At 38.8% G+C, this 13361-nt stretch overlaps 2 protein-coding genes across 3 annotated transcripts; both read left to right on the plus strand.

Annotated features, from left to right (window-relative positions):
* The first annotated feature begins 166 nt into the window (after positions 1-166).
* On the plus strand, positions 167-6512 carry LOC110963040 (ceramide synthase 2-like). 2 transcript variants are annotated; one of them, XM_022211218.2, is made up of 13 exons: positions 167-356; positions 596-642; positions 762-807; positions 1684-1860; positions 2046-2163; positions 2601-2719; positions 2812-2869; positions 3026-3076; positions 3762-3854; positions 4428-4556; positions 5657-5763; positions 5847-6000; positions 6148-6512. In XM_022211218.2, exons 4-13 carry the CDS (start codon positions 1688-1690, stop codon positions 6265-6267), a joined length of 1122 nt encoding a protein of 373 aa, XP_022066910.1. In that variant the 5' UTR covers positions 167-356; positions 596-642; positions 762-807; positions 1684-1687; the 3' UTR covers positions 6268-6512. The 2 variants fall into 2 exon arrangements, with proteins under 2 accessions (XP_022066910.1, XP_051808182.1); XM_051952222.1 differs by lacking the exons at positions 167-356; positions 596-642 and having other exon boundaries at positions 663-807.
* Positions 6513-6779: 267 nt separating this feature from the next.
* cfap161 (cilia and flagella associated protein 161) lies at positions 6780-12240 on the plus strand. The gene is made up of 8 exons (XM_022211220.2): positions 6780-6965; positions 8043-8132; positions 8232-8449; positions 8543-8624; positions 10643-10678; positions 10822-10944; positions 11096-11169; positions 12018-12240. The coding sequence occupies exons 1-8, from the start codon at positions 6894-6896 to the stop codon at positions 12157-12159; spliced, it is 837 nt and encodes a 278-aa protein (XP_022066912.1). The 5' UTR covers positions 6780-6893; the 3' UTR covers positions 12160-12240.
* The last annotated feature ends 1121 nt before the right edge of the window (positions 12241-13361 follow it).

A 13361-nucleotide genomic window follows, 5' to 3' on the forward strand; every position in this document is an offset into this window, starting at 1 on the left:
GCTATTAACCCAGGTACCTATTAATGCCAAGTGATGTCTCACTCGCTCTCTTTGTGTGTGAGAGTGCCTTATTCTCCCGTGACTCCTCCTCCCCTGCCCCTCCAGTGAATGGGGCCTTTGTGGGGGCTTCCCGGCATTCCAAGGGAATTCTTGCAGGTGAGGGTACTCAAACAATCCCACACTCAGATGAGTGTTGCAGCACAGCATTTACAACTAAAAATGCAAAGTACTCCAGGAGCCGTTTGAGGTTTCCACTGCTCAGCTCTCCTAGCACTCAAAACACTTGCAGCAACTACAAGGGTGTGATCCCAGCAGCAGACAGGGTGGGAGGGAAGGATCCTGTACTCTCTAACCAGGTGAGCGGCCACACACATGGCGAAAATCAACACGTTCACTGGAGTACACTACATCGTAGAGATGAAGGGAAAGCATTAGGTCAAGAGCCAATATTTGCTTGCTCTAACTTTAAACGCTGTCGTTAAGGAATGGCTCCACAACAGCAATAAGAGGGAACACATGGAGTCTAACAGTGCGGTTATCTGATGTGGATAAGGACAGCTTATGAACTGTATGAGTAACAGGCTGCTTCACACAGACAGGTCCCTGGAACACCCTCCACCACTTCCACTGGGTAAACTGAAGGTGAGTGTGTGTATGTATAGGCATGTCCATAGATTTACTTCAATTGATGTATTCTGGTGCTAAAACAGTTTGGATTTTACTTGCGTTTCGCACGCTTCTTTTTAATATATCTGTCTCAGCTTCACACTTTTCTGTTGGAACTTGTCAAGACAACACTGCCTGCAGGTATGTATGTCTTTTCCCATGCTGACTTATTAACTGCCTTTGAGGTTCAGTGACACACTAATTTGACTTTAACAATCTTTGTGTGTAAAGTTATTGCAAACATTTGTAATTACTTACTTACTTACTGAAGCAGACAACTTTGTTTACACAGTTTGAAGTAGTGTTCTCACTGCTGAAATACCACATTTTTATCTGTACTGTATCTGTCTTATGGGCATAGTCCACAAACAGATGCACTTTACAGCCTCCTGTAACTGCTCCTCACCCTATTTTTATCTGTCTTGCCCTTTGATATATATAATATAGGTTTCTTTCTTCTAATACCTCATGATTGTAGTGATTTGGTCAGACCAGAAGTGGAAAATTATTTCAGTAAATATATAAAACAGACACTTTATGGTACATGGAAGACAAAAAAAGTGGTCATTTTGTTTCCTTAAATCTATTTTTTGTCAGGCAGTTGCTATGTCTATATCCCAGCCTGTGACCAGTGCTCTTTTTTTTTCTTTTAAAACACAGATCTGGCTGATTTAGAGCAGCTTTTCACTTCTTTGGCCAGAAAAAAAAACACTGAATAAATCCTTAAATCAGACTCTTGGTCAAGGTGAGTGGGGGAAAAAAAATCTCCCTATAGAGGCATGACATCTTCTGTCATTTGAACCTGAATTTTAGATGCTTTTTTTTCATAGATAAAATCCAATTTCTTTTATATTAGTCCACTAATTTTCTGTCTTCAAAACATGCAGACGTCTCATTTTACTTTCACAGCTTCACATTTAAGAAGAGTTATTTTAAAACCTGAATGTGAAATAAAATAGTTTGCGTTTTCATTGTCAAACTGAATGTGATTCCATTTGTGTATTTTGTGTTTGCCAGCACCATGTTGCAGACCCTTGGTGAGTGGGTGTGGTGGGAGCGTCTGTGGCTGCCAGAAAATGTGTCCTGGTCCGATCTAGAGGACACTGAAGGTCGAGTCTACGCTAAAGCCTCTCAACTTTACGACGCCGTGCCCTGCGCCTTCTGCCTGCTTCTAGTCAGATACCTGTTTGAAAGGTGAGATCATACAGTGTGTGAGTAAATTTGTCTGTGTGTCAGAGAGCTTAGCAAATGCAATCATCTGGTTACAGAATGCCAGGATTATGTTGCACAAGCCCAAAGCAATGTTAGGAAAGTTCAAAGCAGCACTCCACTTCTGTGGCATTTAGAAGGACGCAACAAAGCTGTCTGTGCTGTTTCAGATATGTCGCCACGCCATTGGCTAATGTTTGGGAAATTAAGGACAGGGTACGTCTCACGGCAGAACAAAACCCCCTCCTAGAAAACTACTTCTGCAGCAAAGCACGAGCACCTTCACAGGTATGCTAAAAGAGGCATTCCACTTCATACCAACATACAGGATATGCATTATAGCATTCTAGGTGAAGAATTAGGTGGTCCAGTGAGCGAGAAAACATATTTAATAGCAAAATAAGTTGAAATGTTAAAAAAAATAAAAAATGTGCATTTGAAGTTGTTTATAGACATTCATATGATATCAAAGCTTTACAACATTATACACTGCTGAATCAAAGAAATTACCTCATCAATTGCAGAATAAAGACAAACAAAAAGTTAATTTGAGTAAATTATGCAATTTTCCTGCAACTTAAAGCTCTATAAATGTTTTCTTTCATTCAAAAGTTGTACATCAAAGAGGAAAACTTTATACTAGTCTATAACTTTAGAATTATAACAGAGAGCGCCTCTTAAGTTGGGAAGAGTGTAACAGCTGCATCATCTCCCTTGTGTCTCAGGCTGAAGTGAGGTCTCTGTGTAAGAAGACCGGTTGGCCAGAAAGGAGAGTTGAAGTGTGGTTCAGGAGGAGGAGGAACCAGGATCGTCCATGCCTTCGGAAGAGGTTCAGCGAGGCCAGGTGTGTGCATGTTTGCGTGTTCATTACCCACTGATGTGAGAACAAGTGTCTCTGTGTCAATATGTGACGTCATCGTTCTCGTCTGTCAACAGCTGGAGATGCACGTTTTATTTTTTTGCATTTTTCGGTGGACTCCTAGCTCTCTATGATGTAAGTATTGAGGACACTTTTGTCCTTATTTTGTCTTTCTCTCAAAGGCTCTCGTATCTCTCTGTGCGTTGAGGATTTCCCCCTCTTGATGTTTTTTTGAGACTGTTTTTCAACCCTCCCTTACACTTTTCTCCTTGTCTGTTTTGTTGGCTGCAGAAACCATGGTTTTATAATCTGAGGGAAGTATGGGCAGGTTTTCCTGTACAGGTGAGTGTTTTTACATTTTTTTTTAGGATGGATCGCATTATACAGGGTGCAGGTTTTAGGGGTTTCTGCGATGTCGAGAGACAAATGAGGAGGCAGATTCTGAGACACTGGAGACTCAGATGTCTTAGGTTGAGAATAAGGTTTACTGATATAAGGAGAATTGAAATAACGAGCAACACAGTGATGTGAGCACTGGCAGCATCAGTTCTGAGGATTCTCTTTAATCTTGGCTATATATTGAGTTGGGAGGAATGCCATATTTAGCTCACTCCCCAATATACAGGCAACTTGTCTACTCTGTAACATCAGACTAAACAATATTCAATCTTAACCAAGTCATTTTTTCCTATAGCAGTTGTCTCTCTCTCATGCCTCCTCTTTTGCAACATCTGCCTTTCTCAGGGTCATATTAAGGACAGGGAGGGCCTGAAAGTGCTGCCAGCCTCAGTTTAAGAGAAGCAAATAGGAACAGGGGTCAAAAGTGATAGCCTGTAGGATAGTTTGAGGTGAACTTTCTACAACCTAATTTAAGGTGACTGTAGTTGACAGATGCAACCTGCATGATATTCTGGGACGTTGTCAGCTAACAGCTGAGAGGAAATACCTCAATAAGGGGAAAGAGCATAATTATTCATTCATATCAGGATGATACACAAGCACATGTGTTTATTTTGTGTCCATACAGTCCATGCTGCCATCCCAGTACTGGTATTACATCTTGGAACTGGGCTTCTACCTTTCTCTGCTCCTCCGTCTCACATTCGATGTGAAACGCAAAGTAAGTGTGCAGATGTGTGCCAGTTACTTTAGTTTCAGTATCCATCCATTATCTATACACTGTTTAATCCTCATTAGAGGCGCTGGAGTCTGACTTAGGGTGAAGGGACACCTGGTAAGGTCGCCAGTCTGTCACAGGGCTACACATAGAGACAAACAAGCACACTGACCTTCACACCAATGGACAATTTAGAGTTACCAATTAACCTCAGCATGTTTTTGGACTGTGGAGGAAGCCGGAGAAAACACACACATGCACAGGGAGAACATGCAAACTCCATGCAGAAAGATCCAAAGAAGGCCGGGACGCAAACCGTTGATCTTTTAGCTGCAAAGCAAAATTGCTAAACCACCTATCCACCATGCAGCCCTAATTTTAGCATCATAATGTATCATTTTTACATGGTCTACTTCATGGAACATACTGTTTAGTTGATTTTCTGTTATTATTCACAAAATAACAGACATTTCTTATCACAGTTAAATAATCTATAATTTCTAAGTGTCACTGTTGTTGCTCTATGTTTTATACATGAACAGAATTGATGCATTTTCACCTGTCATGTGTGTGCAGGACTTCAAAGAGCAGGTGATTCATCATTTCGCCACTCTGACTCTCCTCAGTTTCTCCTGGATTTCAAATTACATCCGTATTGGAACCCTTGTGATGGCAGTCCATGACGCTTCTGACATACTACTTGAGGTCAGTGCTGCTGTTACATTAGTCAATTCCTTGTGATATCTGCAGTGTAATATTAGTTTATGCTGGTGAGATCTTGAAATGTCACAGTTCTGCAGAAACAGGCTGACTTACATAACAAAGCTTTGTCATTTAAAATATCCAAAAAAACATAAGAACACATGAGGCTTGATGATCACCCCCCACTTTTGGAATGTAGCTTAAATACATGTGTTCGGGCATCATTAGAGTCAATATATAATTAAGGGACTTTTGAAGTCTGTGGGATATATCTTGCTTAAATTTTCATTAAAAGTAAAATAAAATAAAACAAAATAAAAATTCTATGTTCACCATGATCATGTCTTTACAAATTCCATAATTATTTATTATGGAAACAATCACTTATTAATTTTTTTTTAAAAAGACTGAATATCACTAAAATGTCATCTATATAACCATCCGAACAGCTGTCTTTTAATTAACTGAACAATAATAAAATGAGTTTATTCAAAGGTGTGATTGTGTTCTTTTTATTAAGTTGAGAAACTCATGACATATATTTCTTTTTTGGCAATTTATCAAATTTTATATGGAAAATAACAAATTGTATCTGTGTCCAAGAAATCGCTTTCAACTAAGTTACCCATTACAAAAACACCTGTCAGGGAAGTGTGTTAATTCCAGATCACATGACCTGCTCCACATGATGTCATTTCCTCCTGAAGAAAAGACTGGCAAGACTCCAAGGCTTTCTGAGTTATTTAAAAATAAAGTAGTGTGTGAGTCACGTGTGGATTTATTGCACGTCAAAAGGTTTACTACAGTTTCTTTAGAAATAACTTTCAATTTCAATTTTATTCAATTGTATATATAATATTAAGAAGAACCTTTCTGTAAAAATGCCATGTGGTGTTTGGTTATAGGCAGCCATGTTGATTTTAGGCCTGAAAACAACAAAAATGTCAACTATGATACCTGTCAGCTAGGTTACAAAAAGTCCCTCAATTATATATTGATTCATTTCCAAGTGCAACGAAATGTCAATAGAAAAACTTCCTGCTGCAACTGTTTCTTCAAAACAAGAAATTAACCTGATTCATTTCCCTTTTTTCATCTCACAGGGTGCAAAGGTATTCCACTACGCCAAGTGGCACAAGACTTCTGATGCCATGTTTGTGGTGTTTACAGTTGTCTTCATGGTCACGAGGCTTGTTATTTTTCCTTTCTGGTAAGTGTGGGAATTGAAAGGATGCAGAATAATGGAGAATGATGATGTCAGTGTAATGATTGAAAATATTATATATTCTCCAGGCTGATCCATTGTACTTGGGTGTATCCAGTGGAGCTGTATCCTCCCTTCTTTGGCTACTATTTCTTCAACGTCATGCTGATGGTTCTACAGATACTCCACATCTACTGGGCCTTTCTCATATCACGAATGTTTTACAAGTTCATCTTCAGCAAGGTGTGTGTTTCCAGGTGTTTCTGTGCAGCTGTCCATTCATCTACAGGAAATGTGTGGCAGCTTTGTAGCGGTGGTGTGTCCTATTGCTTCCCTTTTGGTTGATCATAATCTTATGTCTTCTCTCTGTGGCTCATCTTCATCCTGCAGCTGGAGGGCGATGACAGGAGTGATGAAGAGGAGGACGACAGCGACCCGCCAAAGGAAAGAAACCACAAATCAAGTCACATGAATGGCTCTGGTGTCAGAGGTCGGGCCAATGGCCACTGACAGATGGGTGGAAACAAAAGGACAAGGAAAATGGACAGCAGACACATGGACATATTCTGTATGAAGTACATCTTTTAGAATTTAATTTCATGTAACAGACAAACAAACAAGAGAATATTAATTTTACAGGAACTGTGAAGGGTGAGGCATAAAGTCATATGAAGCTACATGGTTTTTGGAATTCATAAATTCAGAACATTAACATTCTATCTTATTCTACTGTTAATTAAAATACGTCTTTAATATACTGTTTCTGTATTATTGAATGTTGCTGATAATTTCATTGACAATGATAGAGACAGCAGTCTCTATGTGTGGAGCAGCACCAGAGGAAATTTATTTTATGTATTTATTAGTTTTTATAAATGTGTGTTTATGTATTTAAAGACTCTATGTGGGTTAGTATTTATTTCTGTGGGAGTCAGAAGGAGAAGAAACATAAAGAGATCACAGTGGATGTTGTGCCAGCACGCCCTCTCGCGACAGTCTGCAAGAACTGGCGAGAACACTGTTACCATAGAAACCGCCACACAAACTAAACGCCGGTCGAATACCAGAATTAGCTCGTATGTATTAACATTAGCTGTCTTGTTAATTCGGGCATATTTGTCAGAATTACACTCAGAATGTCTCAACTGAGAAGTCATCGCTCTAAAGTGAGAATCGGAAACTGGCTTGAGGACCAGCAATTAGAAGAGGTTTGTTTCTAGAGAACATTAGTCAGTCGTTCATCTTAGTTAGCTAACATTTACTGACGTAATGTGGTGTAAACGTCGAGCGTCGAGGTGTAAACTTAAGTTTAAGTTTTAAGCTGTTTGACGCCCGTTCAGTGTGACTTTGAGGCTACCATTTTTTAGGAAATGGTTTTAATACAAAGCATTGACCAAGCAAAGCCGTTCTCACTGTTACAAATCATCTTAGCTATGAGCTTTTCTGATTATTATGCATTTTCTGATGTTGTTACATTTGTACATTTATTCTTTTACAACAAAAACAGCAAAAGGAAAGAATGATAATTAACTGTGAACTTTGTAACCACAATGAAGTTGTATTTTTGAGGAAAAACATTTTTATTGCTGAATGGCAAACCCCTGTTTATAAACAAATATAAACAAACCAATAGAGAATATAAAGAGCTTTTAGGTGCCTAATCAGAAGCATAGATCAATGTGGAAGAGAAATAAATAGAAAAAATGTAACTATACTGATAACTTTCAATCTTTTTATTAGCAGTGTCATTCTTTTATACTTGTATGGTTGACAAAATATCTTATTCCACATCATGACAGTATCATTCGCTTGTTCCAGCTCCTATTTGAAGGAGATTGGCCTGAGCAAAGTATCCAACACACTGATGTTTTTATGACTACACAATTTCATCTACAAGGAGCAAACATTTAATATACTTGTCTTCAAAAAGTCACAGTGATGAATATCTTTGAAAGCTTTGGGATCTCTTCTAAATTTTAAAATGAAGTTATGCAGCTTTAAAACATTGAGCTAGTACTGTAGGCAGTCTATGGTTTGAAGAAATTTTGGCTCAATCAGTGCAGTTAAAGAGGTTCATCAATGTGCATCTTGATATTTACTTGAAAATTACATGCAAACATAATGAAACCCAAAGGTTTAAAGGACAAAACGACAGCAATATTAAAAGACTTCTACAAATAAATGACTGCATTATTGATTTTGAGATTTTATGAAAGAGTTCATTATGTTGTGAGAAATGTGTACACTACAAAATACACATATGTCTGTTGTTAATGTTTTTCCAGGATGCAGTCAAAGAATATCTGGAGAAAAAAGAGAAAGGTGAACTTGCTTCCCAGAAAGTAGACTTCCTCACAGAGAACATTTTGAGACCGGTAAAGTTATTTTAAGATAATTAAGAACAAAATTAAAAGTAAAAACAGTGGCACAGTGGTGACAATAATGGTGATGATGGGGTTTGTCCGTATCTGTAGGTGAATCTGTCTGTGTCAAATGATGGTCTGTTGCACTTTGGAGATGTTGTGATGTTGGTGAACATGGGAGGGGAAAACAGGGAGTGCAGTGCAGTCGGTATCAATGCAGACATCAACAGTGTGACAAAGACCCCTTCTCCTGGCATTCGAGTCCCTTGTGGAGTCAGCGCCGGACGAGGTATTCAGGCCTGCACACGCACTGCTTTCATCATTACAAGGTGAACACACTTAATGAGACGTCAACATAAACCTCAGCACACATAGTTCACACCCTCAGATGTAAACTTAGAACACTGCTTGTGTGATTACAGTGTGGATGGAAGTCCTGAAGGAGCCACTCTTCTTTATGAGCAAAGTTTTGCCCTGAAAACTACAAGTGGCTTTGCCAGGGGTGTAAGTGAACTTGCACACACCCACCCACACCCACACATGTGCACACAATTAAATATACACAAAGACTGGCTGGTCTGTGAAAGCGACACACCACCAGTTTTACACATGGAGGTCTCTTAGTTTAGATGTAAGCACTGTACAGCCTGTGAAAAGAGGTTGTTTAATATCATCTGATATTCTAAGAAAATAACCCTGATCGTGTAGCCTAGCCGCGCTAGACAACCCACGGCAACGAATTTAATTCGCTGCCAGGGTGGGTCTAGTTACCCTCCATAAGGCTCGAGGTTGGATGCTCCTAAAATTGGCCGGACTAATCACCATGAAGTGTAGAGTCAGAAGGCAGGCGTAACTAAGTGAGGACAGAGGCGCAACGATTCTGACAGAAACAACCTGCGCACAATAAACAGTTATCTTTCCACTCGGCTTTGGCCACAGCCCTTAAAGATTTGAAGCTAAAATTCAACTTGAAAGATAAACAAAGGACGGCACTGAAGTGTTTCATTGAGAAGAAAGACGTATTTGGACTTATGCCGACGGGATATGGCAAATCCTTAATATACCAGTCAGCTCCGCGGCTCCGCTGGTTGGGAAGCTAATGGGACTTAGCCACAATCCGCCGGTGCTCTCGGAACTACGTCACCCTATTCGTTGCGTTGATTGGTTGTATACCTACCCAATTGCTGCAGAGGGATTTGATAGACAACCTTTAAGCCCGCCTCCCTCCCTGTCGAGCGTGCCTAGACCCTTGTGCCTTTAGAATATGGGTCTAGCGTGGCTAGGCTACTGATCGTGGGTTATAATGGAGAAATGTTATTTCAGTGATTCTTGCAAACTGACACAAATTAGATGTGTGAAGTTTGTCTTTTACCAGGCAGGCCAAGTGCAATGATAGATGCATTATTGGAAGTGTAATACCAGCAATGAGGTCTGTAAAATCAGCATGGATGTGTGCTAGAGAAATCTGAAGTATAATGGAACTATAAAACCTAAAAGTTCAAAATCTATATAAGGCCATTTTGTTGTTGTTTTAGAGGAGCTGTTCTTATTTAATTCTATAAACCTGATTCCCATCTCTACTAATATACTAATACTCCATGTTGCTAAGGCTCCACCTACTGGAAGTAGATATTTATCATTTTGATGTTTAACAAGCAATAAAAAATAAGAGAAAAATCTAAAATAAAAATGAGAGAACAGTCATGAAAGCAGAGATAAACTCATCTCAGTATAAAGCACAAAGTATTAGTTTCAAATACAAGTCAGATCCAAACACCATGAAAAATGTATGAAGGCCAGATGAACTGAACTAACAAAATAACATTTTCTCATATTTTCCAATTGCAGTTGGACAGAAAGTTTAAATGGATTTTGAATAGGTCAGTTTTTCATGTAATTCATGCTAATATAAGCTAGTTTGTGTGAAGAGTTTGTGCAGTATTATTTTAGTGATCTAAAAAAATCACAAGGCCTGGGAAATTTTGTCCTCAAATCGTTTTTTTTTTTTTTTGTGAGAAATAATTCCAAGTGTAAGTGTTACGTAACGTCTTTCATAATGACAGAGTGAATAGGTAATCATGTTTGCTTCCACTTTAATGACATCAGTTTATATTCCAAAGAGTTACAAATGATTTTGTGGTACATTCAAAGCTGATTTGCACTGCATCAAATCCTTTGACTCCAAAGATTGTTGTCATTAGATTAGGAACAACAGGTCTTTCAGTGTTGTCTGGCAGCGATTGAACAATGTTTTGCCAGCATGTAGTTAAAGTTTAGCAGTGCCAGAATGTTTGGTTCTTGTGAAGTTGGTGAAAGTCCACTTCAGTTGCTGGTTTGATTTATATTTAGTCCCCAGCTCTATGCAAGTGCAAATACTCAATCAGTGGACTAATTGCATAAGACTCCTTACTGTCAATTATGTACAGTTGATTTATAAATTTCATGTTTCTTGTACCTATCATGTAATAGTCTTCTTTGGTTTCCCATTTTTGTTCACATATTTTGTGTCTATCTTTCCTCAGCTTTACTTGACGAGCGACATAAAAAGTTTTCAAAAGGTATGTCAAGTTTTAACAAATATTTAGATAAGTTCTTTGAAATAGAATACATTACAGTGACAAAACCTTTAACAAAGCCTAAATGTGGAAATCTCACATGCATATGTAGCTTAATGGAGAATTGTCGTGACTTCATTGTAAAGTGTGCAAAGAAGTCTCGCCTCCAAGAAGTCAACTTAGATGACAGCTGCTCCTTTCTGTCCTGGTGGAGGACAGTGCACTTTGATCCCCAGGAAAGACTTGAACATGAGGGTCAGCCGGTTCATGTGAGTCTTTACCATAACTTCAGGGTTAAACATTTACCTTGCTGCAACATCGACATTTTTTGTAACATAATACAGTGAATAATGCTATATTTTCTTCATCTGAATTGAATTGCATTGAACATTTTCATGCAGTTATCAACATTTTTAACAGGCTAATAAGAAGGTGCTGATAACACACTGCAAGACAAACCAGGCTCTGGCTGTTCTGGGTGATCAAGTCATTTGGTACGTTCCATTCATATTGAAACAGTATAATCACGCATTTATGAAACACTAAACTAAATGAAACGTTTTCTTATGTTAAATGTAATGTAGAGCCTGCTGATTTGCATTTCTCTTAAGTCTGATGTGTACTTGGAGATCCATTGGCACAAATAGTAGCCAACATTGTATGTAATACGCAGCACATTAAGAGATATAGTAAAGAGAAAGCTCTAATTAAACAGCCCAGTAAGGCTATTTTTCTTTCCCAATTAGTGTTGCATTGACTTAAAATAGTTATTACCACTCCCATCACCTTTAAAGTAGCCACATCTCATCTATTGACAGATGAGGACCTCTAGTATGGCAGCTAAAAATCATATTACAATCCCTGTGTAGGTGAGGTTCAGGAGAGGACTAAATCTTATCTCTGGATCAGGATTTTCACCCAGTTCACTCCTAAGTGTCAGCCAGAACACCTCTTAGGCCGGATATCCAGAATAATGAGGGAGCGATGACTGCTGTTTAATGGTGCCTTTACTTTCAGATGCTCACACATGCAGGTTACAGGGCAGCAATATGGTACAGACGAAGGTTGGTTCACTGCATCTGTCCCTAGTTAACTGTGGTTTTAGTCAACTCTCAGACTAGTGTAGCTTCACGAAGCCTCAACTTGAACCATGTGCACTCAGCAGAACTCTCCGGTAGCTTACAACAACAGCCAGCAGGGGGAGCACTCCCCTCAACTACTCACCAGTATTAAAGAAACAGAACAGACATACATATACTTCCAACACATATGAATTATCCATTATTCTACACTCTGTCTGCCAGCTGTCATTTTGCAGTGTGTAACAGTTGTGTCCCTGCAGGTCCATGTATGGCAAAGAGTATGAGGTTACGGCTCACACCTTCCTGGACTCACACAAAGCCGAGCAGGAAAACAACCACTGGGTTCTGTGCACCTCTGACCCTGCAGGGGATGGACTTGTGCTATTCAACCGCCCACTGTAAGCAGCTGACGGCAAGGCACCTGTACAAAGTAGGAAGTAACACCTCAATGTTTTATAATAAAGTTTTCTTTTTCTGTTTGCATCTCTGACCTCTGACATTGACATTGACATTCTTATCCAAGGGAGGAGGGGAACTTATATCGCCCTCTTTAGGGAATGGCAATAGACAACAAATGTGACACTGGAAAGTGGAATGAAGTGGCCCTTTTCCCATGCATTTGAAATTTCTCTGTAATAAATTTAATATGATGTGTCAGTGAGATACAGTGGTGAAGTAGGAGTAAGGAATTTTGGTAATGAATTTGAGAAAAAAAATGTAGACAGTCCTCACCAGCTGATTTAATGCAGTCATTTCACTTTAAAGTGTTTTCAGAGAATACAAAGTAAATGCAGGCACATTTTATTAATATCTTTTAATTAGAAAAAAGAGGGTCTTTAATAGTATTTCACCTCTACAAGTGACATTCCTCTAACAAGTATTGTAATATCCCACAAGTGAGTCTAACTTTCAAATCAGCACCTAATACATTCTTCTTCTGTGAATTCATAAGCAATAAAACAAAACTTGTTCAATTAAATACACTTTTTGCTTTCGATACTAAAGTCTTGCTAGTGCGGTATGACTTGTAGCTAGTTATGTAACTGATATTCTTGAAGATCCCCATTTGAGAATGTTCTAAAATATACAGAAATGCTCTGCTTTGAGTAATATTTTGGATTTGAAAAAAAAGTTCAGTTTCATGATTAGAAATTCTTAAAAAGACACCTATGTGTTATTGAAAAATCCAGAATCAGTGAATTTGCAAATACTGTGTCTTTCAAAAGTTGAATAGATGGATAGAAGATGTCTTACACATTACCGAAAGGCAATCTTCAGTGTTTGTGCAGCAAGTCTGAATCTTTCAGATCACACTCATGTGACAAGAACTGATCTCTTTATTCTGAACTCAGATTTTAGATGAGCAGATAAACTTGAAAACAGCCATGTGATATCGAACTCTGAATGCACTCACTCGCAAACTTCCATGACAAACAACGACTGACCAACATACAGTTAAACTACAAACATGTCACGCGTGGATAATGTGATCCCGAAAGTTAAACCTCTGTTCATCACCAGAAGACTTGCTCGTTTATTCCTTGTTGTGTTCTCATTCTCAGGCATTACTGTGCGTTCTTTGGGGCTCTCTGATCTCACCAATA

The sequence above is a fragment of the Acanthochromis polyacanthus genome, chromosome 8, assembly GCF_021347895.1.
Source record: "Acanthochromis polyacanthus isolate Apoly-LR-REF ecotype Palm Island chromosome 8, KAUST_Apoly_ChrSc, whole genome shotgun sequence".
Taxonomy (NCBI): domain Eukaryota; kingdom Metazoa; phylum Chordata; class Actinopteri; family Pomacentridae; genus Acanthochromis; species Acanthochromis polyacanthus.